The sequence below is a fragment of the Dama dama genome, chromosome 20 (assembly GCF_033118175.1).
Source record: "Dama dama isolate Ldn47 chromosome 20, ASM3311817v1, whole genome shotgun sequence".
NCBI classification, from domain to species: domain Eukaryota; kingdom Metazoa; phylum Chordata; class Mammalia; order Artiodactyla; family Cervidae; genus Dama; species Dama dama.
Window position 1 is genome coordinate 109,661,684 of NC_083700.1, and position 27,696 is coordinate 109,689,379.

Sequence of the window (27,696 nt, forward strand, 5' to 3'; positions counted from 1 at the left end):
CAAGAGTCACACACGCATTGACACAAGCCTGGCAGACCGTATGTGTGCATGTGTGTGTGCATGTCTGTGTACATGCATGTGCACACATGTGTATATGTGCGCGCATGGGTGTTTGTACATGCATGTGTACACACGTGTGTGTGTGTGCATGCATGCGTGTGTATATGTGTGCGTGTGTGTGTACAACAACATGCCCATCTGGTATAGCACAGAGTCGCCACTGGATGAGCTCCACCTCTGCCCCCCACCACATTCTCCTCTCTTTTCACTCATTCTGCCCCAAATAACTTCATGATCCCACTCAAGAGCCCCAGGGCCTGCTCTGTGTGACTCTCGGGACTCGGGTGTTGTGTCCAGAGCCCACATCATCGCCTCAGCCTCCCACACACAGAGCAGAACCTGCACCAGACACATCCCCACAGGAGCCACGATGCCCTCACCTTGTCTTCCTTGAAAGCGTGGGAATTCAGCCACTTTGCCTCCAGTTAAAGGACTGGGATGGATTTAGAAAGACATGACCAGGTTCTCTTTCCCTTTTCTGCCCCATCTGCTAACTTTTTCAGATCTATTACCACGGGGAGCCCATTCCTGTGACCGTGACCGTGACCAACAGCACAGAGAAGACAGTGAAGAAGATTAAAGTGCTAGGTAGGACCTTCTGCTCCAAGCTGGATGGCAGAGCCTTCCAAGTCCCCAGTGGCCAAGTTTCCTGGGGTCTCTCCTCTGGTCTCTCAGGCCCTCCTGGGTCCTTGGAACCTCCCGTTTGTCTCTGTTGCCAGGGCAGCAGGACCTTAGAGGCGGAGGTCCCTTTAGTGTCCTCTCTGTAGTCTCCTGCCCAGCTTAGAGTCATCTTCCATCCTGGAACAACATCCCCCACAGGACGTCTTCCTGTCCTTCCTTGTCCTGCCTTCCTGGAGGGTCCAGGTCTGGTGGGGGGAGGGGTTTCCTTTCTGCACAGAGCAGTGGGGGGACCTGGCCTGGGAACCCTGGGGTCCCTTGCGGGCTTGTGCTATGCACATCGTCTCAGAATCCAGCGGGCAGTCACAGCAGGGCTTCCTGGTCTACCTTCCTGGTTTTTTTTTTTTTTTTTTTTTTTTTTTGTGATCTATTGATTGAGTGCACTGGACATGCTTTGTAAATGGTCATCCCCACTGTCACTGCTGCTGTTGTGTTGCCATGTGATGGCCCAGCCTCCCATATATTCGGGAAAGGGGCCTGTGACTTACTGGTCCCACTGGTCCAGCACACTGCCTCAGGTCAAAGGGCGTCAAAGTGAGCGGGGATGCTCCCAGATCTTGGTCTCATGTGGGTGACGTGGAAAGACGTGATGGAATGACCTGGAAGGGAGACCTGTCCGTTTACATCTCCCTCAGGCCCTTGATGACTGAGACAGAGTTAGGGTGACCAACTGTCCTGGGTTAACCAGGATCAAGGACCAAAGACTTCCAGTGCTAAAACAGGCCAGTCCCAGGCAGACCAGGACAGTTGGTCACCTAAGTGTCATCCACTACGTTCCTCTCTCCCTCTTGTCCATCATAGATAAGGCTCAGGAATCAGATGCACTTACACTGAAATATTCTAGATTTTTCTTAATGCTAATATACATGTTTACATTAAGGTTTTGTTTTTATGTGAGTTCAGTTTCTATGCCTTTAAGTCTCTGTAGGACCTGGTGTGATTTATTTAGTATGTTGTATGTAGTGTTCCATATGGTATTTCACAAAGCAGCAGGACGGAGAAAGTATCATTTGATAATTATTTTTTAAGTTGTTTTTCAAAATTTTATGAATCCAAACATCCAAACCGCTAATGTTTGAAAGAAACTGTTGAATTTCTGAAGGCAGACATTGAGAACTTTATATAGGCCAAGCGCTGTGTTGACCAGTTCACACAAATTATTTCTTTTGATTCTCAAATTTGATTTTAATGGAAATTAAAAATCATCTTTTTGAGGGCTTCCCTGGTGGGCCAGGAAGCTCCATGCTTCCACTGCAGGAGGTGTGGGTTCAATCCCTGGTTGGAGAAATTATTCATGCTACAAGGTGCAGCCAAAAAATAAATAAATAAATATCACCTTTTTAAATTATCACAATAACTGTATAAGTTAGATGCGATTATCACCCCCATTTTGCTGATGGTGAAATTGAGGCTCGAGGAAGTTCAGTAACTACCCCACCGCTGATGGCTAGGCAGGGATTTGAGCCCAGGTAGTCCGGCCCCAGAGCCCACCTTCCTATCCACTACACCACACCCACAGATCAGTCGTGTGCTACATGATTCTCCAGGCAAGAATACTGGAGTGGGTTGCCATGCCCTCCTCCAGGGGATCTTCCTGACCCAGGGATGGAACCCGCCTCTCTTATGTCTCCTGCATTGGCAGGCAGGGTCTTTACCACTAGCGTCACCTGGGAAGCCTGGCCTGAGGCCAGAACAGGAATCTCAGCCTTAAAGCTGAGCCTGAGAAGTGCACTCAGATGGCCATTAGAGAGGGAAGGCCAACCATGTCCCCCAGGAGGCGGCATGCAGGACCCCGCACCGAGTCAGCCTACCCTGACCTCCCTTTGCAGTGGAACAAGTGGCCAACGTGGTTCTCTACTCGAGTGATTATTACATCAAGCCGGTGGCTGCGGAGGAAACACAGTGAGTAGCGGGTTGGGTTTCTATTTCCTGGGCGGTTCCGGCTTCTTTGTCAAGTTCCCCTTTTCAGTCATTGCTGCAGAAGGAAGTAGAGCGGTCAGCCAGCTCCCCAGCTTGCCACGTCCTTCCCCTTTTCTCACTTCATGGGCTGCAAAGTCACAAGAGTTCTGAGAGCTGGGTCTAGCTAGGAAATGATGGGGAGGAGAAAAATGAAGCCTGAACCGTTACAGCAGGAAGGGCTAGAGCCTTCTATTGATCCTTAAATAAGTGGGTAGGAATCTGATACTGTTTCTGACCCCCAGAGCAGATCATCAAATAACCTGTCAGCCCACATGAGGGTTCTCTATCTTTTGATCATCTCCACAATTTGAAAATCTGGTACCCATGACGAGGAGATTAGAATGCTATCTCAGTACTCTGCCACTTGTCATGAGTGACTTTTCTCCCTCCATTAGAATAAAAATCAAATGGAAAACAAACCAACAATAAAACCCAAACGAGAACGCTGCGATGGCTTCTTCACGGTGCAGCAAGAGACCTGACCGGTTTTACTTTGAGCTAGGCACTCAGGTTCATTTAACGCACAGCTTTCGGGGGTTACCAACCCCCCACCCAGGAAGGATCATTTGGGAAGGTGTTTTCCTGTTTTCCAAGCCCCATTGTACGACAAAAATACTCTCATCGTTGGAGGAAGGCGGTGGGGTGAGGAAAGACAGCCGATTCAGCAAGAAAACATTATATAATATTTAAAAGGCCACTTCAGGATAAACTGTTACTTAAAGCAGAACCTGGCCTGAGTTTATATCTCAGGGGAGAGAGGCAGGAAATGAACCACTGACTGCCTCCACGGGGCCAAGCCTGGGGTCAGTTCTACTTTCAGACTGCATCCTTGCCCATACCGGTGCCTGGGAGTCTTCCTGGCTCACCTGTTGGCATGTGCCCAACAATGATAGGAGGAAATGGTCCCCAGCTGAGGTTTCCCCTAATATACCCCATTATCTGGTCCTATTTTTAGCTCGTTTTACATCAGAGTCCTAGAAAACTGGACACCATCCTCGGTATCCAAATATGTGGGAGTGAAAGTGAGGCTTTGGGGGCTCTGGTGGGCAGGCCACCTGGGAACCAGGTCAGCCCTGATGCCCAAGCTGTTACCCACCATCCAGTCCCAGATCCCAAAGGTGCCGGGAAGTGGCCAGGTGGGGCTTTGATCCAGGGTCTTGGAAGAGGCCGTCGGCCAGGGTGCAGCAGGACAGGCCATGGTCGAAGGCCAGCCCGGGGGCCCCTTCCTACTGCAGTTACCTTGACAAGGCAATTTCTGCTTCTGTCACTCTGCTGCCCAAACCAAGCTTTTTAAGAGAAGATTCCCCCTGGGTCCCAAAGGCAAGGATGTGGGCCACCTTGTCTCAAGGAGGATTCTGTAAAGGTTGTGCCCAGGAGCCTCCTGTGTGCACTTGGAGGCCGGAGAAGCCACAGCCGCCTTCAACTCCCCAGGGAGATTGGGGAGGCTGGCAGTGGGGCTCCCCATATGTCTGGGGGCAGGCCGAGGAAAGGCCTGAGGCTGGCTCCCGGGCAGGGCTTCCAGGGCCCTGCCTTCTGGCCGGGGACAAGGATGAAGGTTATGCCAGGAACATGGCTAGAGCCCGCCTGGGCTCTGCGATCAGAGAGCCCGTGAGGCTGCACAGTGGCTGTTGGCACAGGCCTGGGGACAGCCCGTTGGCAAGTGGCAGAGCTGATTCTCCAGCCTCAGACACTGCTTCGTGAGCCGGGGACGCTGCCCCACCTGGGGAAGCCACGCTGCTGTGCCCTCTGCTGCACCCAGGCCCACTGTTTGGCAGGAGGTCCCTGTGTCTATCGGATGCTGGGGAGGCCCCACCTGGCTGGTGATGGAGGCAGTCTGGGGGAGAAAAAGCCTGTGCTGCTCTGAACCCCAAACAGCCCAGTCTGTCCAGCTCATGTGGGGGACTCCCTGGGTACACATTGAGCCTCCTGACACGGACGATGCCCAGCCTGGGCTTGCAGTTGGCCCTGACCGGTCACCCTGCAGCCCATCATGTGCTTCACGGAGTCTCAGGAGGAAACTGGGTGTGGTCCCTGATCCTTGGGCCAGTCGGTCTCACTTCACCCCACAGAACATTCCAGAAATTCAGCCATGGGAGCAGGCTGAGAAATGCTCCAGTGTTGCTGCCAGCCTGTTGTGAGACGTCACTGATGCTCTCCTCCTTCTAATAAGACATGCACAGCCCCTCCGGGCTCTTTCCCACGAGTCGAGGGGAACCTGGCTTCTGGGAACTGCGTGAGCATAGACAAGGTCTCCTGGGGGCCGCGGTGGCCATAAGAGCAGCTGGCTAAATCCGCCGTGTTTCTTCCTACAGGGAAAAAGTGCCACCAAACAGCTCACTGACCAAGACGCTGACGCTGGTGCCCTTGCTGGCCAACAACCGCGAGAGAAGGGGCATCGCCCTGGACGGGAAGATCAAGCATGAGGACACGAACCTGGCCTCCAGCACCATGTGAGACCCCGAGACTCAGTGCTGGCGGGGTCCGGGGAAGGGGTTTGGGTCTTCTCATCCCAGTCCTGTGCTCACGGCTGGCACACGGCATGGTGGCTGGCGGTGCAAAGCCAATGCTCAGTGGCCCGAGCAGGGACCCTCTCGCCCGTGCCTGTTATGACGTAGCGACTACAGCTCTGGGCTCTGGAGACAGCCTTGTGCCAAAGCCCCGCTCCCTTGCTGACCGTCTGGGCCACCCCAGCCTGACAACATCAGCTGTCTGAGTGAGGACCTCAGTTTCCCCATCCGTAGGGTATAAGAGCTGATACGGATTATGGGAGACAGGCCACACCAAATGTGGGGCCCGGCACACACTAAGTGCTCCAGAAAAGTCAGCTCATACCTCTAAGAAATAGCATCAGCTAGCACTGAACTGAGTACCTCACGAAGGATGGAAACATCATTTATTCATTTCCATCTGGAAAGGTAAGGAACAGGAGGTCCTGAGGGCTACGGACATCAGCTTGGTTTAAATGAAACTAAGCACTGATCTGCTGACCCAACTCAGAATGTTGGGCTGAACTGAGGCAATGGATCCAGTAAAAAACTAGATCGAAGCTTCTAAGTCAAATACCCCTGCCATTCCTCACCGTCCTCTGGGGCTTCTGTTCCTGGGAGCACGTGTGCTGAAGAGCCCTGAGGATCGGGGGTAGGAGCTGTCACCAGGCTCGGGGCTCACTGCCAGCTCCCCATTCTGTGTAACCGCGCCCCCTCGCCATCCTGTGTGACCCACGACCCCAGTGATCGCCTCCAGGTGATGCTGTCAGGAAAAGCTCTGAGATGAACAGTTGGGGCAGTGAACACCAGGCAGAAAGCAGGATCATGGGAGCCAAAGGGTTTCTGAGGACGATTTGCCAGCTGGCGTGTTAGATTCTAAGCATGTCTGTGATGCTCTGGGAGATGGGCAAACAGGGAGACAACACTCTAGATCCAGGAACTCAAGGGTGAAGGAATCACAAAGTTCAAAATGACATGTGTGTTTGTAAAGATCTTCCGTCGTTCATGGAGTATTATATAAACACGCCCATCTCTCCATGCTTTCTTTGGTGAAAAAGGTGAATTTCTACTCATTTCATGGATGAGGAAATTGAGGTTTCACCAGATGAGAGGCTCAGCCAAGGTCATCCGGTCAGTCAATGGTAAAGCAAAGCCCACCCCTAGTCCCCAGCCTCGAGCTGATGCTTTCAAATTGTGGTACTGTGGAGAAGACTCTTGAGAGTCCCTTGGACTGCAAGGAGATCAAACCAGTCCATCCTAAAGGAAATCAGTCCTGAATATTCATTGGAAGGACTGATGCTGAAGCTCCAATACTTTGGCGACCTGATGAGAAGAGCCGACTCATTGGAAAAGACTCTGTTGCTGGGAAAGAGTGAGGGCAGGAAGAGAAGGGGGTGACCAAGGATGAGATGGTTGGATGGTGTCATGGACTCAACTGACGTGAAAGTGAAAGTTGTTCAGTTATGTCCGACTCTTTGCAACCCCATGGACTGTACAGTTAGTGGAATTCTTCAGGCCAGAATACTGGAGTGGGTAGCGTTTCCCTTCTCCAGGGGATCTTCCCAACCCAGGGATCGAACCCAGGTCTCCCGCATTGCAGGTGGATTCTTTACCAGCTGAGCCACCAGGAAAGCCCAAGAATACTGGAGTGGGTAGCCTATCCCTTCTTCAGCAGATCTTCTCGACCCAGGAATCGAACTGGGTCTCCTGCATTGCAGGCGGATTCTTCACCTGCTCTTTAACTGAGCTCCCTGGGAAGCCCATGAGTTTGAGCAAACTCCAGGAGATAGCGAAGGACAGGGAAGCGTAGCATGCTGCAGTCCATGGGGTTGCAAAGAGTCGGATACAACTTAGTGACTGAATGACAACAAATACCCATCCACCCAGTGCCTTCCAGCGCCCCAGACAGTGAGGACACAGCAAAACACGGATGACCTGGTCTCTTGGAGAGGGTGGTCCCCCACCTGGGGAGCCTAGGGAGAAGGGTTGATCCATCTAGTCTCTGCTTCCTACTGCTCCTCTGCATTCTTCTGTTTTTCTTCTCTGTTTGAACAGCGTAAAGGAGGGAATAGACAAGACCGTCATGGGGATCCTGGTATCTTACCAGATCAAGGTGAAGCTCACAGTGTCAGGGTGAGTGTCCACGCCCCAACGTGCCGCCTGCTCTGTCTGGCTGTCAGCCATCTGAATGGTTTTGTTCCCGAGTGATTGGGAGACAGAAAGCAAGAAAGGTCCACAAATTCTGCCAATTACATGGTAGGGTTTGAGAAAGACTCTGTCTAGTTTCACAATTCTGCCTGATGTAACATTACAGAGAAAAAGGTAGAAAAGCAGACTGCAAAACACGTACACTACACCCGGCAAGAATGGGTATGCATGTGGTCACCTGTGGAAGTTGATCTAAAAAAGGAGAAGGCCTTTGACTGTGCTTCAGAAAAGCATCAGTTCAGTTCAGTTCATTTGTCACTCAGTTGTATCCGACTCTTTGCAACCCCATGGACTGTAGCACGCCGGGCTTCCCTGTCCATCACCAACTCCCAGACCTTGCTCAAACTCATGTCCATTGAGTCGATGATGCCATCCCACCATCTCATCCTTTGTCATCCCCTTCGCTTCCTGCCTTCAATCTTTCCCAGCACAGGGTCTTTTTCAATGAGTCAGTTCTTCATATCAGGTGGCCAAAGTATTGGAGCTTCAGCTTCAACATTAGTCCTTCCAATGAATATTCAGGACTGATTTCCTTTAGGAGGGACTGGTTGCATCTCCTTGCAGTTCAAGGGACTCTCAAGAGTCTTCTCCAACACCACAGTTCAAAACCATCAATTCTTCAGCACTCAGTTTTCTTTATAGTCCAACTCTCACATTCATACATGACTACTAGAAAAGCCATAGCCTTGACTAGACGGACCTTTGTTGGCAAAGTAATGTCTCTGCTTTTTAATATGCTGTCAAGGCTGGTCATAGCTTTTCTTCCAAGGAGCAAGTGTCTTTTAATTTCAAGGCTGCAGTCACCATCTGCAGTGATTTTGGAGCCCAAGAAAATAAAGTCTGTCACTGTTTCCATTGTTTCCCCTATTTGCCATGGAGTAATGGGATCGGATGCCATGATCTTAGTTTCTTGAATGTTGAGTTTTAAGCCAGCTTTTTCACTCTACTCTCTCACTTTCAAACAGAGCTCTTTAGTTCTTTGCTTTCTGCCATAAAGGTGGTGTCATCTGCATATCTGAGGTTATTGATATTTCTCCTGGCACTCTTGATTCCAACTTGTGCTTCATCCAGCCCAGCATTTTGCACGATGTACTCTGCATATAAGTTAAATAAGCAGGCTGACAGTATACGGCCATTACATATTCCTTTCCCAATTTGGAGCCAGTCTGTTGTTCCATGTCCAGTTCTAACTGTTGCTTCTTGACCTGCATACAGATTTTTTAGGAGTCAGGTAAGGTGGTCTGGTATTCCCAACTCTTAAAAAATTTCCCACAGTTTGTTGTGATCTCCCCAGTCAAAGGGTTTGGTGTTATCAATAAAGCAGAAGTAGATGTTTTTCTGGAACTCTTGCTTTTTATATGATCCAGCGGATGTTGGCAGTTTGATGTCTGGTTCCTCTGCCTTTTCTAAATTCAGCTTGAACATCTGGAACTTCATGGTTCATGTACTGTTGAAGCCGGGCTTGGAGAATTTTGAGCATTACTTTGCTAGCATGTGAGATGAATGCAATTGTGCAGTAGTTTAAAGATTCTTTGGCATTGCCCTTCTTTGGGATTGGAATGAAAACTGACCTTTTCCAGTCTTGTGGCCACTGCTGAGTCTTCCAGATTTGCTGCCATATTGACTATAGCACTTTCACAGCATCATCTTTTAAGATTTAAAATAGCTCAACTAGAGTTCCATCACCTCCACTAACTTTGTTCGTAGTGATGCTTCCTGAGGCCCACTTGACTTCGTATTCCAGGATGTCTGGCTCTAGGTGAGTGATCACACCATCATGGTTATCTGGGTCATGAAGATCTTTTTTGTTCAGTTCTTTTGTGTATTCTTGCCACCTCTTCTTAATATCTCCTGCTTCTTTTAGGCCCATGCCATTTCTGTCTTTTATTGTGCCCATCTTTGCATAAAATGTTCCCTTGGTATCTCTAATATTCTTGAAGAGATCTCTAGTTCTCTTCAGAAAAGCATGGTAGCTGGGAAATGAATTCACAGTGCATCTCAGGAGGCTCCATCCATAATGGGGAGGGCTTCCTTGCCCCCCAAAAAAGCCATTACAGGACTAAGGAGTCTCCTTCTCACACTAGAGCGCAGATATCTCATAGTTCTGAGGAAATGGTTTTCCATCTTTTTTCGAATTCAATTTCTTTCCATTTAAAAATCTCATCAAGGGACTTCCCTGGTGGTCCTGTGATTAAAATTGTGTGCTTCCAACTCAGTGGGTGTGGTTCAATTCCTAGTTGGGGAACTAATATCCCACATGCCACATGGCATGGTAATAAAAAGAAAGAAATCTCATTGAAAGGGGAAAACTCGACTTCTCATTTTCCTTTTCAAATTCCATTGTCAAAGGCTCTGGCCTTTTACCTTAATGAGTCCTGGGTAGTTCAGCCATCAAGGCAAATCTATGTGTATATTCCATAAGTCTCAGTGGATGAAGAGTTCCCCAAATTTTGGTTGGGACCACAAAGTAGAACATGGGTTGATTTTGCAGATTTCATTAACATAACCTTGTAGTTGTCCTGTTTCACAAAGCGAATAGTGTTGAGACTTCCCTGGAAGTCCAGTGGTTAAGACTCTGTGCTTCCAACGCCAGGGACACAAGTTCGATTCCTGGCTATGAAATTAAGATCCAAAATGCCCTGCAGCAAGGACAAAATATATACATATATATATATATATACACAAAAAAATATATATATACACACACACACATATATAGATACAGTATCACTTTCTCTGAGAGGATCTAAAACAGAGTCAAATGTAGCCATCAAGGTAAGCATTTAGCAGGTATTTCATGGTGCCTTTGTGGCCACGAGAGAAATTCTGGACCAGGGTTTATTCTTGAACTTTAGGGCTTAAACCTAAGTGATTCCTCTTTTTAACTAATCCACTTGAGAAAGACATGAAGCTATAAGCAGAGAGGAATAGCGGAGTGCACCGTGAGGAGCGCAAACATCCTGAAAGCCGTGGGTGATGAAGGAACCGAGGGGGACGTGTCCACTTCTGAATAACGGCAGGGAGGGTCGTGTTACCGCCATGGACAGTCACCCTGTTTGTGTTTTTGTTTCCTAGCCTTCTGGGGGAGCTCACCTCCAGGTAAGCCTCATCACCTTCCTTCTCTGCTGGATTCCAGGGTATGAAGGGGACAAACCTCGGGTTTAAAACAGGACAGTGTCCTGCTCAGCGATGATGGGAAACTTGCCCGCTCACACCGTGCAAACCTTGACTGATGGGGTGAGGCTGGGATGTTTCGTGGAGACAGTAGCTGGGTCTGCCCCTGGATGAAGACACGCACATGGACACACCCTCAGAAAACAGGCACACTCCATGCAGTTGCCCCTGTGTGTACGCACGTGTGTCCAGGGGTGAAATATACATAACGTGGAGTCTACCGTTTTAACCATTTAAACCTGTACAGTTTAGGAACTTCCCTGGTGGGCCAGTGGTTAAGACTGTGTGCTTCCAATGCAGGGGGCACAGGTTTGATTCCTGGTTGGAAAACTAAGACTCACCTGCCATTTGATGCAAACAAACAAAACAAACAGTACAGTTCAGAGGCATCAAGGACACTCACAATGTTGTATGACTCTCACCAATTCTAGCTCTTGTACCCTGTGTCCCGAAAGGAAACCCCGTACCTGCTGAGCCATCTCTCCTACTCTCCCCACTCCTCGGCAACTGCTCATCTACCTCCTAACTCTGTAGATTCGCCTCATATGGACATTTTATGTGAACGGAATCAGGCAATATTTGTCCCCTCGTGACAATCAGGCAATATTTGTCCCCTCCTCAACCCGGCATGTTTGCAGTGTCAGTGTTGTAACATGTCAGTACTTCTTTCCTGTTGATGGCTGAGATTCGGTCCACGGTATGAGTGGGCCACATTTTGTTTATCCATTCATCGGCGGGTGGACATTTGGGCTGTTTCCAGCTTTGGGCTTTTGTGAATAGTGACAGCAGCCTTTTAAATCAGGCACCCAGAGGCAGCAGGTAAGACACGTTTGAGGCAGGTGCTGACCTTATATATTCCGTCACTGACTCCTGTCACCCCCCACTCCCATGGAGCCCAGGGCAACTTCTCTCCTAGACCCTGGCCACACGAGGATCCACCAAGAGCACCTTATCAACAAATGAGATTTGACCAAAGCAGTGACCCCAGGGTGGGAGGCGGTAGGTCTTGGGTGAAACAGGGAGTAACCCTTGTCCCTCTCAATCCCTTTCCATTCTTCCTGTGTCCAGATTTTCCTGCCCCTTCCTGACTCCCTGCCCTCCTTTTCCTGTATAAATTCCAAGCTGCCTCAAAGTCCTGTAGCTTCTGGAATTGGCTGGACTCTGCTCATCCCAAGGGACTGCTCTCCACAGACCCAGGTCTCCAGCATTGCAGACAGATTCTTTACCTTCTGAGCCACCAGGGGGGCCCAGGTGGCACTAGTGGTAAAGAAATCGTCTGTCAATGCAAGAGACATACTTTGGATCCCTGGGTTGGGAAGATCCCCTGGAGAAGGGCATGGCAACCCACTCCAGTATTCTTGCCTGGAGAATCCCATGGACAGAGGAGCCTGGGGAGGCTACAGTTCACAGGGTCTCAAAGAGTCAGACAGAACTGAACTGACTTAGCATACACTATGTCCCTGGACGTCCCACTACTTAGCATGTCCCTGAAACTAATAACCAGGAGGAAGGGAGACCCCAAAATCCTGGCCGCCTCAGCCTCGTGCAAGTGGAGTTTCCGGAACACATTTCAGGGAATACATTTAAAGATTCCTTCCTGACCACTTCCTGATTTCTGGTTTGTTTTGTTGTGGACCTCGCTGAGTCCTCCTTCAGCTGGGGCCTGGGGATCTTTCTTGAAGTTCTGCAGCCACAGTGCTCAGCTGTGCATTTACAGCCATGAGCATCCTGACCGCTCTGCCTCCTTTGTTTCCAGTGAAGTGGCCACCGAGGTGCCGTTCCGCCTCATGCACCCTCAGCCAGAGGACCCAGGTCAGTCACGCCTTGTCTTGGCTTTCTCTAGTCCTACACCACCCGCGGGTTTCTTACTTAGTCACTGCTAGTTCTTCCTTGACCGCGTCTCTGGGCACGGAGGGGGCCAGGCATCCAAGGTTGCAGGCCACATTCAAGTGCCCCGGGTCCTCCCAGAAACCAGGGCTCAGCGACTATGTCAGGGAGCTTGGCCAGTGGTCCAGGCGATTTGTCCAGCTCCAGTGAGTGCCTGGAGGATGTAGCATCCTTGCTTGGATGCGGGCTATCTTGTTAGGTTTTGTTAGGAATGATTTAAGAGCAGGCACTTTGCTGTAAATAAGCTTGGATTGAGACTTAAAGAAAATTCGGGCGAAAGATAAATTTGACAGCCTGATGCTTTTGCATTTCATTTGGGAGCATTAATAGGAATTTAGAAGGTGAGTGTTTCTGAGAGTGGCAGCTGTGATGAGAATACAGAAGTTACTAGAAAAGAGGATCAGGCTGGGATCCTAACGCCTGGGCTCCTTTGAATTGTCAGTCCATTGGCTCTTGTATGGATGTTAAAAATAAATAAAGCCATGGTTGTACAGCTCTGTGAGCAAGCTAAAAACCAGAGGGCTTTAGCTGTAAAGCTGTGCATGTAAATAGGTGAATTGTATGATACATGAATTGGACTTCTCCGGTGGCTCAGACGGTAAAGAGTCTGCCTGCAGTGCAGGAGACTCAGGTTTGATCCTTGGGTCGGGAAGGTCCCCTGGAGAAGAAAATGGCAATCCATTCCAGTATTCTTGCCTGGAGAATTCCATGGACAGAGGAGCCTGGTGGGCTACAGTCCAAGGGGTCACAAAGAGTCGGATACAACTGAGTGACTAAGCATAGCACAGCTTTTTTGAAAGGGATAAATGAAGCAGCAAAATTAATATGGATGCAATCTCAGAAATCCTGAGGAAAATTCTCCACTGTGTGTTAAGGTGGCTTAGTTGGCAGGAAAGAAAAATGGACATGTCTAGATGAGAACCCTCCAGAGTTACAGTAATTAAGAACATTTTAAGTAAAAGTGGTGTAAACAAGCAGGGTTTATTTTTCTTATATTTTATAAAAAGCCTTTCTACACTGATAATGAGACAGCATTTAAACATCAGAATGAGCCCCCGTATTCATTTTGGCTTTGTCTCAAAACTATTTTGTCTCAAAGTATGTCTTCCAAATATTTTGGATTCAAATACTCAATGTGCTTTGCCAAAAACTTCCCTTGGGGGAAAAACACACAGCCTAACTGTATTTTTATTATTATTATTATTCATTTATGCTTGTGTCATTAAAGCACTATTTTAAACTGTGAGGTTGTGATGCAGTCTGGTCCCTTTCAAGGACATTTTATTTTTATTTATTTATTTATTTTTTTTTTCAAGGACATTTTAAAAGGCTGTTTTAAAACTATGACTGGAGGAGATGTCATCGCTGGTGTCAGATCCTTTTCTGGCCCTGTGAACAGACTTTAAGACTTCTCCTGGGGGAAGTGGGGTTATTCCTTTCCTGGGTATGACGTCTTCATGTTCCAGTCATTATGGCCCTTACACTGGTATTACAACATCAAGGCTAAGACAATGATCTTTCATACTGTCAGATTTCAGGGAGAAAGAAGAAATCACCCCACAGGCTAGGAGTTCTCATTCCCCGAGGTTTATGCGTCCCAAGTTTCATTTGCAGATGCACACTCATATCTCACTAGCCTGGTCCCCGACTCCCTGAGTCTAGACGAGGAGATGCTAAACAGAGGAAGCATAAACTAGAGTTAAGAAGCCTTGCCAGGGCTAGAGGCCAAGTGATTTGTACGCAGTAAGTGCTAGAGAAATGCTACTGAGTTTTTATTGTCCTCTATCTAGAGTATTCTTACAGAATTCAGGTGTTGACTCTCTTCAAGGCTGATGGTCGCACTTAGTATAATTTTATGCTCATCACCGAGGCGGGGGTGTCCAGGATGGTTCTTGCCCAGTGTTGTTTTTGACGCATCAGCCTCTTGGTAGGTCCCCTGTGCAGTGGGGATAGGTCCCCTCACCCCCCCAATAGCTGCTGGGGTGCAGGTTCGGTGTCAAGTCCCAGGACTCACCCCTAGAGAGTGGGACGTGGAAGCAGGACCCGGTGTACTTCCACCACATGGGAGGTGGGCCGTCAACAGCTCCCGGGGACTCTGATCTGGACAGGGTCCAAAGGACGTATCGTAGGGAGAAAGGCTTTGAAAAGAGAAGCCCAGCTTCAGAGAGGGTGAGGTTAAGCAGGGACAGGGTCTAGAGGTGAGGTTGTGGCTGTTCCATCTGGGGAGGTGCAGGTTGTGGGGGCAACTTTTGGAGGAGGTGATGGTTAAAAATGCGGGGAGAGGGATGTCCCTGGTGGTCCAGTGGCTAAGACTCTGGGCTCTCAATGCAGGGGCCCGTCAGGGAACCAGATCCCACGTGCCGCAACTAAGACTCTGAGCAGTCAAATCAATAAATGACTTAAAGACAACAAAAATGCAGGGAGAAAGGCCCTCTGAGGGGGACCTGGCCAAGAAGCAGGAATGACATGCAATTCTCATGAAATGCGTGTTTCCTGGCCTTTTATTCCTCCACCTGTAAAATGACCTAATGAAGGGAGAAGATTTCTGCTAGACAGGATGGATGCTAACAAATGTCTCTCCTCTGTTCCACGCTCGCAGATACCGCCATGGAAAGGTGAGCACTGCCCGGCATTATCCCCGTTCTGTGACCTCCTCCTCCACAACCCTAGAGCGAGCCTTCACACTTGTGTGTGTTTTGTTTTTTTCTTCTCCTTCTTCTTCTTTTTTTTTTTAAATGCAAGTGCCTGACTTAAGCTTTGATTGCTGAGGCATCCACTTACTTCAAAGAGGCATCCACTCCAGAGATGGCTATCTCGAATAAACACACTGCCAGCCACAGGACTAGATCCCAGCCAGGCCGCCTCTCCGCACTGAGGCGCCTCTGTTTTAGAGATTTTGGTTGATTTCAGTAACAGATCCTTCGAGCCACTTGTTCTTTTGTCTTAGTGTGCTTTAAATTCCCCGCTCTTCTGTTTTAAAACTCACCAATAAAGAGTGAGCCCTTGAAACTCTAGACTTCCCCCCGCCTCAACCCAAATAAAGGCAGAACACCCCAGGCCCATGTCTCTGAGCTCTCTTTATCCATGACTTTGCTGTGTGGCCCCAGGTGCGCTGTGTACCTCCCAGGTCCTGTAAGTAATAAACCTTTATTTTCTCAAAGTTTCCGGATGGTTATTGCTGAAGGGCGTCTTGCAATCCTAACAGGAACCATGAGGGCTGAGCCAGCCACAACAGTGGTTACTGATAGGCTAAGACCTGCACAAAACAAAACAAACCCCTTTGAGGGGGGTCTTTCTGTAGACACCCCACGCTCTCAACACTGGCGCACGGCCTGGCTTTCCTGTTGCTCCCTACTATCAGGGCACACACACATGAGGACACACGTATGCATGTGCACGCACACACACACAGTTATCCCAAGCATGTGTGTTTGCTCTGTGGGTTCCTTCATTGTTTCATATTTTTGTTTGCTAAAGTGATTTTACGCGGAAGGCTAGGAGGAGGACGGCCTTGTCCCCCATTGCATCAGTGGGAGAAACTTGACGGGTTCCTCTTGCAAAAGGAAGATCAAGGACCTTGTTTTTCCTCCGAATTTCATCGCAAGCTCCAAAGAACATGCCTTGATCAAAATGTTCTTTGTTTTTATTTTAGTTTTCAGGATGAAAATTTTGTTTTTGAGGAGTTTGCTCGCCAAAATCTGAAAGATGCAGGAGAATATAAGGAAGAGAAGACAGAGCAGGAGGCGGCTATGGATGAGTGAAGAGGCCGGCTCAGGATGCGGGATGCGGGGCATTAGCCACGTGGTAGCAGGGCTAGCCCTTTAGTGATGCTGAATTACAAAGTGTGGGTCTTTTTCACAGAAATAAAGTTTGTTCTGCCCCGGCTGTGAGTCAAGCTGACTTGTTGGGGAGGCTGACTGAGTTAGTAACACGCAAGGGGCAGCCTTGAGTCTGGGGGTGCGGGGGCATGGGAGAGTGGGTTGGGGGGGAGAAGGACCCTTCAAGGTAAGAAGCCATCCTGAAATCATTTGCTCATCCGACGGGGGGCTGGCGTGTCCCAGGCTTTCTCCAGGGCCTCTGGGGTAGGCTGTTTCCCTGGAAACTTGGGGAAGGGGGTGGCGCGGGGCAGTGTGTCTAGTGACCTGTGCTATCCTGAGGCACCCACAGAGTCTCCCCAGAGAAACAGGGCAGTGGATGAATGTGGACAAAACCACTCTTCATCTCTTATTCAACTTTGGTAAAGAATCCACCTGCGATGTGGGAGGCCTAGTTTCGATCCCTGGGTTGGGAAGATCCCCTGGAGAAGGGAAAGACTACCCACTCCAGTATTCTGGCCTGGAGAATTCCATGGACTATATAGTGCATGGGGTCGCAAAGAGTCGGACACGACTAGGCGTCTTTCACTTTCACTTTGCTTTGAATCTAAGTCCTGCTTGAGCTCTGGGTTGTTGGCTTGTTTTTATTGAATGCAAGCCGTGAAATTCCAGTTGTCTGGTGTAAATGGGGGAAAAGGAATGCATTAGAAGGACTCAGAGTGGCTCAGAGAACTGACTTAAAGAAGAATCTGAGCTGCCACACCTGGGGTGGGTGGAAACCAGAGAAGCCCCAGGGGTCATGGCCCAGGAGCTCCGGGTCCTGCCCTCTGGCTTGGCCATTCACCCCTGGTGGCCTAGCACCAAGCTCCTAGTCTCTGAGGCTCTGGTTCCGGTGTGCTGTTCCTGGGAAGGAGAGTCTGGCCCGACTTTGGCCAGGGGATCAACGCCTCGGGGCCAGCGATGGCAGAGTCCAGCCCTGGGAATGGGTTGTCCTAGAAGAGGGGGTTCTCCATGAGCCCCATGGGCTTCTTGGTTAGACTGCCTTCACTGGGATTGGGCATTGAAGGGGTCAGGGAGAGGAAAGCTCATGTCCAGGAGGAAAGTGAAGCTGAAGAAGGAGAAGATGTAACCGAGGTGATGCCAGGACCCCGTCTTTGGAGTCCTTTTCTTGGCCTGTGGTACCCCAGCCTTGGGGTCTGCTGCTGACGGCAGAGAGACTGAATGGCTCTCTTGGTGCCCACAGAGGGCCTGGGGGAATGTGTTGACCCCCCAAGGGGATAGGATGAAAGGAGATTGGAGCCTTCTACACAGTTTAACCCACTCACAGGAGGCATGAGGGTGGATGGGAGGGGGCCAGTGTGGGCTGGACACTCAGGGTCAGGTCTCCAGGACCAAGAGCAGTGGCAGAGGACCAGAGCAGGAAAGCCCCACACCTGGGTTTGTTCGGCACAATTACAGGCTGTCTGTGTCCTGAGGACTGGGATTTAGATCAGAGGCTCTCCTCGGGAACCTAGGACGGGATCCCATACTCACAAATCGAAGTCTGAACTCGAGTGATGAATAGGAGGCCTTCCGACATTGACCGCAATGAGAATTCATTTCTGGAGAAGAGCTAATTATAATACAGGCAGAAAACTGGGCCTTTGGCCTGTGTGTGAGCAGGGTTGGACACAACCTCCCTGTCGTTTTTTTTCTGCCATGCTAACGGAACAGCAAGCAGGCTTCCACTCCAGCCACGCCCCTGTCTCAGGACACTCAGGGTTGGAGGTACGCTCCTCTGGGGATCCGAGCCCTTCTGCTGCCTGCCTACTGCCCACGCCCACAGCTCGGCTGTGATTGGCTCCCGCCGGAGATCCTGGGCAAGACGGGGACCTGGGACTGTGCCCGGCAGGCCTGGTGAGAGGATCAGTCACTCGGTTCCTGCATTGCTCGACCCCAGGATATCCTAAGTCAGGGTGGACAGTAATAGGCCGGACCTTTGAAAGTGTGTGGGTGTGAGAGCCAGAGAGGAAGGCCAATCCCCGGAGAACAAAGGTCAGAACAGCCCTGGCCCTCCAGGTTATTTTGGTAACAAAACGCTTGACTTTCGCGTGCTGGCTAGTTTACCATCTGCGGCTGGCCACCCCCGTGAGAGCTCTGGGGTGGGAGCAGGAAATGAGCCACCGCTGCCTGACCAGGGTAAGGAATATCGCCTGGCTGAGCCTGTGCACCAGGGATGTGTCTGCTTGGCATGCAGACCCCTGGTATCGGGACGCAGAATGTCTGTGTGCAGGTTGGATGGGTGGCCCGGGGCTTTCTAGGTATGTGCAGTGGGAGACACAGGGTGCCAGGGAGCTGAGGGTGCTGCAGGGGGAAAGTGGTGTCTGAGAACTTGGGGCAAAGTGCTGCAACCAAAGGGCTGGAGAAGTAGGGAAAGCTGCTGTTTTTTTGGGTATCTGCACTATGCTTGGGAAGCACCAACCATGCCTCCCATTCATTAGATGAGAAAACTGCAGTTCAGAGAGGTTAAGCCCCTTACCCAAGGTCACACCAGCTAGTGAGAGTTGAAGTCAAGACTTAAACTCTGGTTTCCTGGAGTCGATAAGAATCAGAACTTTGCTCATTTTTTTTTTTTTGGCCGCACCACAAGGCATATGAGACTTTAGCTCCCTGACCAGGGATCGAACCTGTGCCCATATGGTGGAAGTGTGGAGTCCTAACCACTGGACCTCCAGGCAATGCCCTTTGCTCATCTTTTGATGCTGAATCTGTATATGAGAGTTTGTCGGGGAAGAAGGGGCAGACTGGCATTTATGACTCAACAATGGCTGCCCTTAAGTTTTTTTAAGTTGAAAATATTAATATTATTGAGGTAGTTATAGATTCACATGCAGTAGTAGGAGACAATACAGAGGGATTCCCCAAAGGTAACATCTTGCAAAACTATAGCAGATACCACAACCAGGAAATTGACATTCATATAGTCCATCCATGTTTTTCATATTTCCCCCATTTTAGTTTTTACTTGCATTCACGTATGTGTCTGTGTGTGTGTCTTTTATCATGTGTAGATAACTTCTTTTTAGAGTATGTTTTCCTATTCCTCTAAGATTTTTCATTGCTTGCCTCCCAGTCTAACCTCATGGCCCTAAGGGTCTAGTTTACTGATCCTCAGCAGGTGGGCAGGGAGGGGGCTGGAGGTGGGTGCATTTGGAAACGTATGGGGGGCAGCATTTGGTGACACAGGTCCCCGGGGGCCAGGGAAACTTGACGTTGCACACAGCAAAGAAATGTCCTGCTCCAGATGTCAGCCATCACCCTAGTTCAGGGTAAAATAATTCCCATGTTTTCAAGTGCACCGTTTCATCTATCCTAACATGAAGCGGTTCTTTCTGACAGGAGGTGCCCTTCTGAACTGACAGGTCGAGAAAAGAAAGATTAGGTTGGATGTGAAGTGTGTTATTACTGCCACCTCGAACATGCCCTTAAGGTGGGGTAGACTCAGGAGCAGCGTATTGTTAGCGATGATTCACAGCGTGACTCAATCCATCAGGAGGCGCCCGGTGACTGCGTGCTCACAGGCACCACCTCGGGGGAGGTCTCCAAGGGAACAGCTCCGCAGCCACCCTAGAACACAAAGGCTTCTCCGATCATCAGAGAAAATATGCCAGTTATGTGCCTCCGATTGCAGAACGTAATACAGTTCTTACTAAGCTTAATACTCTTTTTAAAAATATACTTTATTTTCAAATAGTTTTAGATGTACAGAAAAGTGGCAAAGTACAGTATGTCCCTCCACACCCTGAGTCTCCTAAATCATTAACATCTTACACTAGGATAGTACACTGGCCACACTGAATGCATCAACGTGTGTGTGTGTGTGTGTGTGTGTGTGTGTGTTGCTCAGTCATGTCCAATTCTTTGCGAACCCATGGACTGTAGCCCACCAGGGTCCTCAGTCCATGGAATTCTCCAGGCAAGAATACTGGAGCAGGTAACTATTCCCTGCTCTAGGGATCTTCCCAACCCAGGGATCGAAGCCAGGTCTCCTGCATTGCAGGCATATTCTTCACCATCTGAGTCACCAGGGAAGCCCTAGAATGCATCAATATTGACACATTCTTATTAAGCGGAAAGTACATTCTTTATTCAGATACCCTTAGTTTTTAACCTACTGTCCTTTTTCTGTTCCAAGATCCCACATGACATTTGGTGGTCACGTTTCCTAAGGCTCCTCTTGGCTATGACAATTTCTAGGACTTTCTCATTATTGCAAATAGACTCCTCTCCAGCCAGATTCCACCTCCCAACTCTCTCCTGAGTTCACATCTATGCCCTTGGCTTTTCACCTCTAAAATGATGGATTCTGGATCCCAGGTACCCTGTGAGCATCCAAAAGGTATAGACAACAGCACTGTCCCTCCCCCCAACACACCTAGGTTTTTGCACTCATGTATCACACTATACGGTTATTGTCTTCCCAAGTAGTAAAGTGAAGTTACTCAGTCCTATCCGACTCTTTGTGACCCCAAGGACTGTAGCCTACCAGGCTCCTCTGTCCATGGGATTTTCCAGGCAAGAGTACTGGAGTGGGTTGCCGTTTCCTTCTCCAGGGGATCTTCCTGACCCAGGGATCGAACCCAGGTCTCCCACATTGCAGGCAGATGCTTTACCGTCTGAGCCACCAGGGAAGTCGTAAAGGTTGTGTTCCCAAGTAGGGCTAGTGGTAAAAAATAACCCACCTCCCAATGCAGGAGACGTGAGAGATGGGTCAGCAAGAACACCTGGAGAAGGAAACGGCAACCCACTCCAGAATTCTTGCCTAGAGATTCCCAAGGACAGAGGAGCCTGATGGGCTACAATTTATGGGGTTGCAAAGGGTTGGACATGACTGAAGCGTCTTAGCATGGCCATGTTGCAATCAATTGATATAAAACCACTAGTCTTTGTGGAGAGGCAGGATAGCTTCCCCTTGTGCCCTTATCAGTCAGCTCCTTGCTGTCATAACAAGGTACCACAGACCTGCGAGCCTAAGCAACAGGATGTATTTTCTCAGGATTCTGGAGGCCAGAAGCCTGAGGTCAAGGTGTGGTCAGATTCTTCTGAGGCCTTTCTCCTTGGCTTGCAGATGACTTCTCTGTGTGTCTTCACGTGGTCTTCCCTCGGGCCCTGCCTGCGTCCACATTTCTTCTTACAAGGACACCAGTTGTACTGGGTTAGGGCCATCCCAATGGCCTCGTTTTAACTGAACTACTTCCTTAAAGACCTTGTCTGCACACACAGTCACATTCTAAGGTCCTAGGGGATTAGGGCTTCAATGTACGGCTGTTGGGGGACACAAGTCAGCCCCTAACAAGACCCTTCTCTGCTACTTCTTTGAGCTTCAGCCTCCTAGGAGGCCTAGCCCTAGAGGGTCAAGGACTTGGGAATCACATGGTCCAAGTGAAGTTCTGCCTCTCTTGCGTTCCTTGGGAGAGGTGTCTGAACCTCAGGTCTTCATCTCTAGAATGAGACCATTGAGCTTGCTCTGGGGGACTCATGTGCAGCCCAGAATTGCTGGTCAAGTGTTTGGCACGTGCCCGGTGGCTCGTCAACGGGACTCATGCACTCCTGCATCTGGGAACTTTCTGCCACCAAGAAAATGTTCTATCTCGTGTGGCCCTGGGTGGTAGCAGCTAAACCGCATTTACCTACTGAGCAGTTGAAATGTGGCCAGTGTGGCTGAGGAACTGAAAATTAATTTTAATTAACTGAAATAGAATTGGAAGTAGCCATGTGTGGCTAGTGGGTACAGCAGTGGGCAGTGTAACCGGTGGGCCAGGGGCCCCTAGCGTGTCCCCAGAGAGTTTCTGCATCAGGCTGTGCCATGCCCTGTCCTGGCTGTGAATCCATTCCCCTGGCCATGTCCCCCTACTAGATGCTACTTTGTGGCCCCCAGGAGTGGTGGGTCTCCTGTATTCTGCCTCTGGAAAGCAATGCCTCGTGCAGTGGGGGCCAGAGCATGCTGACCAGCAGGCAGGACAGCCTGTGTGTCCCTAGCCATTGTGTCCCTAGTAGCAGCCCTTTGAAAGGGCAAGGGGACAATAGCATAGCTCCATAGTACCACAGGGACACAACTTAGGAGCTGAACAACAACAGTACCTCAGAATGTACTGCATTTGGAAGTAGGGTCTTTAAAGGGGATTTGTGCCTCTGTTCAGTTCAGTTCAGTCGCTCAGTCACATCCAACTCTTTGCGACCCCATGGACCGCAGCACGCCAGGCCTCCCTGTCCATCACCAACTCCCGAAGCTTACTCAAACTCACGTCCATTGAGTCAGTGATGCCATCCAACCATCTCATCCTCTGTCGTTCCCTTCTCCTCCCGCCCTCAATCTTTCCCAGCATCAGCCTGTCCCTCTGAGGTGGCACCAAGTCCTTCTCCACCTGGATGTGCCAAAGGGTGGCAAAACCTCAGCTGATGTCACCTCCTCCAGCTTCACTCCCACCCACCCACCCACCATCAGCAGTCTTAGCTGGGAAGGAGGTGGCGGTGGTGATGGTGGTGCTGTCATGTTGGACTCTTTGCGACCCCATAGACTGTAGCCCACCAGGCTCCTCCAGCCATGGGATTTCCCAGGCAAGAATACAGGAGTGAGTTGCCATTTTCTCCTCCAGGGGATCTTCCCCACCCAGGGATGGAACCCTTGTCTCTTGTATCTCTGGTATTGGCAGGGAGATTCTTTACCACTGTGCCACCTGGGAAGCCCTGCTGGGAAGGAGGGGCTTATCCCAAATCGCCTCTGCCTCCCTCGTAGTGATCACTCTGCCCTGAGTCCATTTCTCTCTCGCCACAGGTCTCTCAAAAATCCGGGGCAGCCACCTGATCCATTACTTCAAAGCCTGGATCATAGACCTCAGCTTTGTGACCTAGTCCCCACCCAGGGCTCAGATCGCTCAAGGGCTTCCAGCTTCCCTCAGTTCACTTCACTCGCTCAGTTGTGTCCAACTCTTTGAGACCCCACGGACAGCAGCACACCAGGCATCCCTGTCCATCACCAACTCCCGTAGTTTACCCAAATTCATGTCCATCGAGTCAGTGATGCCATCCAACCATCTCATCCTCTGTCCTCCCCTTCTCCTCCTGCCTTCAATCTTTCCCAGCATCAGGGTCTTTTCGGGACTCAACCTAAAAAGCCCAAGCCCCTTATCAGGTTAACAAAGCCGGGTCTGACCTGTCCGCCCCCAGGCTCATCTCTTCAAGTGTTTTCTTTCCTTTAGGCTACAGTTTCCCTTTTTCTTAGAAATGTGTTCTTTCTAGCTTACAGGCCATTGCATCATTTCATCTCTTGGCCCCCTCCCCCGCCCCACCCCACCCGAACAGGGTTCTCCGGTTAGGGATAACCCCTGCTCACATTTTCCGTCTCACGTTAAACATTTCTTCCGGAAGCCTTCTCAGATGGAACCGGGTATCTGTGTTCCGGTATCCCAGAGGCCTGTGCTAGTATTTTCTTCTTGGCATTCGTGCACACATACACGCATCCACTCGCGGTGCAACTAAGTGTCGGGCGCAGCTTTAGATGCTGGCGACACAAGGCAGGACAAGAAAGAAACGGTCCCAGGCTGCCTGCAGGTCACTTCCATTCTTGAAGGGGAAGATTAAAGCCTTAAAAAAGTGAAGACAGAAACAAAAAACAAATAAGCAAACAAAACACACAATTTGTGTCCCAGGGAGAAGCAGACGCTAAATTCTGGGCATCCGACACTACAGGTGGGGCCGAAGCGGTGCGGGAGCCGGGCGCGAGCTCTCTCTGCGCGCGCGCACGCCCGGCAGGGGGCGCGGAGGGGGCGGAGCTGGGGAACCGTGCGACCCGGCCCCGCCCCCGCGCCCCGCCCCCGCGAGACCCCGCCCCCGGCCCGGCGCGGCCCGGCCCCCGGCCCCGCCCCCGCCCGCTGTGCGCGCGCTGGCCGGGCAGCATGGCGGCGGCGGCGGGCGCCCCTCAGCCGGGTCCGCCGCAGCCGCCTCCGCCGCCGCCGCCCGAGGAGTCGTCCGACAGCGAGCCCGAGGCGGAGCCCGGCTCCCCGCAGAAGCTCATCCGCAAGGTGTCCACGTCGGGCCAGATCCGCCAGAAGGTGAGCCCGCGGCGGCGGCGGCGGCCCGGGCGCGCGCCCCTCAACGCCGCGGCAGCCCCGTGAGGCCCGCAGCCCGGCCCGAGCGGCTGCCCAGGCCCAGCCCGGCCCCGGCCTAGGGTCCCGCCGGGCGCCGCTGCCTGCACCGGGCGCGCTCCGTCGGGTAACGGGGCTGGGCGCCCGGGCTGAGCGCGTTCACCCCCACCCCGGGCGGGGCGGCGGCGGCGGCGGGGACCCCGGGGCTGGGGGGCGCAGGTGGGCGCCGCTCGGGGCCCGGGCGGACCGGGCGCTCGGCGGGGTGGGCCGGGAGCACCCGGAGGGCAGGCCTTACAGGCTGAGGGGGCGAGCGCACCAGAAATGGGGGCTCCTGGCTGCGCCCCGCCGCGAGCGCAGCCAGACCCCGGCTTCTGCACGTAATTTCTGAGCACCGAGGGGGCTGGTTCCCGCTGGGAGCTCTGCGCTCACCTGTGTGATTTACCACCCCCCCCCCCCCCCCCCCGAGAAACGCTGTTCGAACCGGGGTGTGGGGGGTCTTTTCTCCCCTCCCCTCGCGCGGCTTTTCTTGCGGGAAAGGGCCAGGGATGCGCGTCCTCTGACCGTCTCCCTCTCCCTCCCCGGGTGAGCTGGGGACCAGGGGGTTGTCCCTGGCTGCTCACCCCGCTTGGCACCTCGCTCTGCACGGAGAACTCCGGGCGCGGAGTGTTAGCTGCAGAAAGACGCATTTCCTTTCCGCAGGAGTAAAGTTGCACCCTTTGTGTTCCCGTCGCCCACTGCTTGGGGTGTTTTGCTACAACAGGTGAGCCTTGTTGTGTTAGCGCACGGCTTCCTCGGGCAGGTGGTTGGACAGGTGGCTGAGGGCAGGCGGGGTCCGTGGGCAGCCCCGGGCTGGCAGACTTGCTCATCCCGCTGCGGTGCGCTTTTCCTCAGCCGCCAGCGAGTTCAGCTGGTACTTTTACCGTGGGAGCCATTTCTGGCTTAATCATCTTCTCTCGGCCTCTGATACCTGTGTGTGTGGGGGGGGGGGGGGGGGCGGGGCGGGCGGGGGTGGGGGCGGTAATCTTCGGCCCTAACGTTACAAACACGTTTATTGTGAAGTGCTCCAGTTATTCAGCACGTAGGTACTGAACACCTTCTTTGTTCCAGGTGTTAACAGTCGGAGTAATAATTATAAGTGGTAGTCATTCCCCAGTGCTTACTGCGTGCCAGGCAACTTTTCTTGGGTTAACTTGACAGCACTTGACATGGGTTAACTCATTTAGCACCCATTCTGTTGGGTGTTATCAGTCATCCCCTTCTCTCTCTCTCTTTTTAAAAAAATTTTATTTTAAACTTTGTATTTTGTATTGGGGTATAGCCGATTAACAATGTCATGATAGTTACAGGGGAACAAGGAAGGGACTCAGCCATACATATACATGTATCCATTCTCCCTCAAACTCCCCTCCCATCCAGGCTGCCCTGTCACAGGGGGCAGAGTTCCCTGTGCTATGCAGTAGGTCCTTGTGCTATACAGTAGGTTATGCATTTTAAATAGAGCAGTGTGTGCAAGTCCATCCCAAACTCCTGTAACTGTCCCCCGCCCACCCCCCCACCAACCACAAGTTGGTTTTCTAAGTGTCATCCCCTTCTTATGCAGTTGGAGGTGGAGAGGGTAAGTGACTTTCCCAGGGTGTCACTGATAGGAACTGTGGGTCTGGATCTGAACTATGGTCAGGAACCCAAGATGGAAGGCAGTTTCTCCATTTGGGGGTTCCCAGGCTGTAGGAGATGGACACTTGTCCACATGACAGGATGATGTAGTAATGCTGTGGGAAGTCTGAGGACAGAGAATCCAGCTACCCCAGGAGGCAGGATCTTGAGGGAAAGTTTGTCAAGAATTAAGGAAATTAAGGAAAAGAGGGACTTTCCACGTAGTTGAATGACCCCAGGTGGCTCAGTAATGAAGAATCCACCTGCCAGTGCAGGAGACACAGGTTCATTCCCTGGGTCGGGAAGATCCCCCGGAGGAGGAAATGGCAACCCACTCCAGTATTCTTGACTGGGAAAGCCCATGGATGGAGGAGCCTGGTGGGCTACAGTCCATGGGGTAACAAAGGTTCCGACACGATTTTAGTGACTGAACAACAACATCTACAGGTTTAAGGATGCCTGGGAATGGTCAAAGGTTAGTGGGTCAGATTGAGAGGAATGAAGAAGAGGCTGGAAAGACAGATCAGGCTGGATTTTGAAAGGACAGCCCTAGAGCTGGGTTTTTGGCCTTAGGCAAGAGGGAGCCACTGAGGGTCATTCAGAGTGTGAGAGGGATGGGTCACATCTGCTTCTGGAAAGATCTCCAAGTAGAGCCCTCAGTGGTACTGATGGGAGTGGTTCTCTCTTGCTGCTTGGTCCTTGGGCATGGCGTGTGCCCAGTATGGAGTGGATCATTTATAGTTTAGATTTATAGCTATAGATTTGTCTTAGTAAGATTTGAGCTCTCAGAGATTCCATTGTTTGTCCAGCATTCTGTGCTTCAGGAGGCTCCCCCCCTCCTTAAAACAATAGCTGTTGTACCAGCTGTTCTGGTTGAGGAGGAGTGATGGGTAGAGGTTTAAAAATACACCCCGAGGACTTGGGTTTCTGAATGCAGCCACATCTGCTGTACAAACAGCTTAAGGCTGAGTTTTCTTTTGTGTTGTTAGAGATTGATGGAATGTGAGGTTTGCTGTGCGTGCAGTGGCTCCCAGCCTCCAGATCAGCCATTCAGAAAATTCCTCTGCTATACGTAGCACACAGAGGAAATATCCAGAATGGTATGGGGTGTCATTCTGAATTCAAAAAAGGATCCACCCACTTTAAGGATGTGAAGCAGAGGGAGTTCATTCAGTGTAGGGGAGTGGTTGTACAGGTGGTAAAGAATTGAGAACGCAAACAGTGGGCAGTGAGGCAACCCTGCCACCCTGGACCCGGAGGACCTGGGGAGGAGGCCGCGTTTCAGACCTGAGAAGCACCTACCCCTTGCCAGGGGTTAGGACCACCGTGGGTCATCTGGCGGTGGCTGGAGACTCACCCCCGCCCCGCCCCAACCCCCTAGTCCTGCATGGGAACCTAGCCCGTGGGGGTTCAGCCCTCTGCAGTTTGGAATAGAGCAGAAGAGTGAGCAATGAAACCAAAGACAAGCTGGCCCAGGACCAGAGCTGTATGTGAGCCGTTTTTGCACTGAGATATTAGTCCCGTTGCAAGCTAGAGCTGTCTTAATGGAAAAAAGAAAAGGCAGTATCTTACAACAGTGCCTCTCAAATTTTCATGTGCAGATCGGTTCCCTGGAGATCTTGATAAAATGCAGTAGATCTGGCAGTGGGGGTT

At 51.0% G+C, this 27,696-nt stretch overlaps 2 protein-coding genes across 4 annotated transcripts in view; both read left to right on the forward strand.

The window, feature by feature from the left end:
* Window positions 1-16,326, forward strand: part of SAG (S-antigen visual arrestin) — a 30,104-nt gene extending 13,778 nt beyond the window's left edge. The window contains exons 8-15 of the mRNA XM_061120115.1: window positions 564-648; window positions 2,568-2,640; window positions 5,010-5,147; window positions 7,239-7,316; window positions 10,467-10,490; window positions 12,322-12,377; window positions 15,052-15,067; window positions 16,105-16,326. Of these exons, the coding sequence (XP_060976098.1) occupies window positions 564-648; window positions 2,568-2,640; window positions 5,010-5,147; window positions 7,239-7,316; window positions 10,467-10,490; window positions 12,322-12,377; window positions 15,052-15,067; window positions 16,105-16,213 (579 nt within the window). The 3' untranslated portion in view covers window positions 16,214-16,326. The remainder of the gene's footprint in view (window positions 1-563; window positions 649-2,567; window positions 2,641-5,009; window positions 5,148-7,238; window positions 7,317-10,466; window positions 10,491-12,321; window positions 12,378-15,051; window positions 15,068-16,104) is intronic.
* Window positions 16,327-24,199: 7,873 nt separating this feature from the next.
* DGKD (diacylglycerol kinase delta) overlaps window positions 24,200-27,696 on the forward strand; it is a 104,734-nt gene continuing 101,237 nt past the window's right edge. For 2 of the 3 annotated variants that reach the window (XM_061122490.1, XM_061122492.1), the window contains exon 1: window positions 24,201-24,357. In XM_061122490.1, the coding sequence (XP_060978473.1) occupies window positions 24,202-24,357 (156 nt within the window). In that variant the 5' untranslated portion in view covers window position 24,201. Of the gene's footprint in view, window positions 24,358-27,696 lie in introns of all 3 variants that reach the window. The other variant, XM_061122496.1, reaches the window with a different exon arrangement.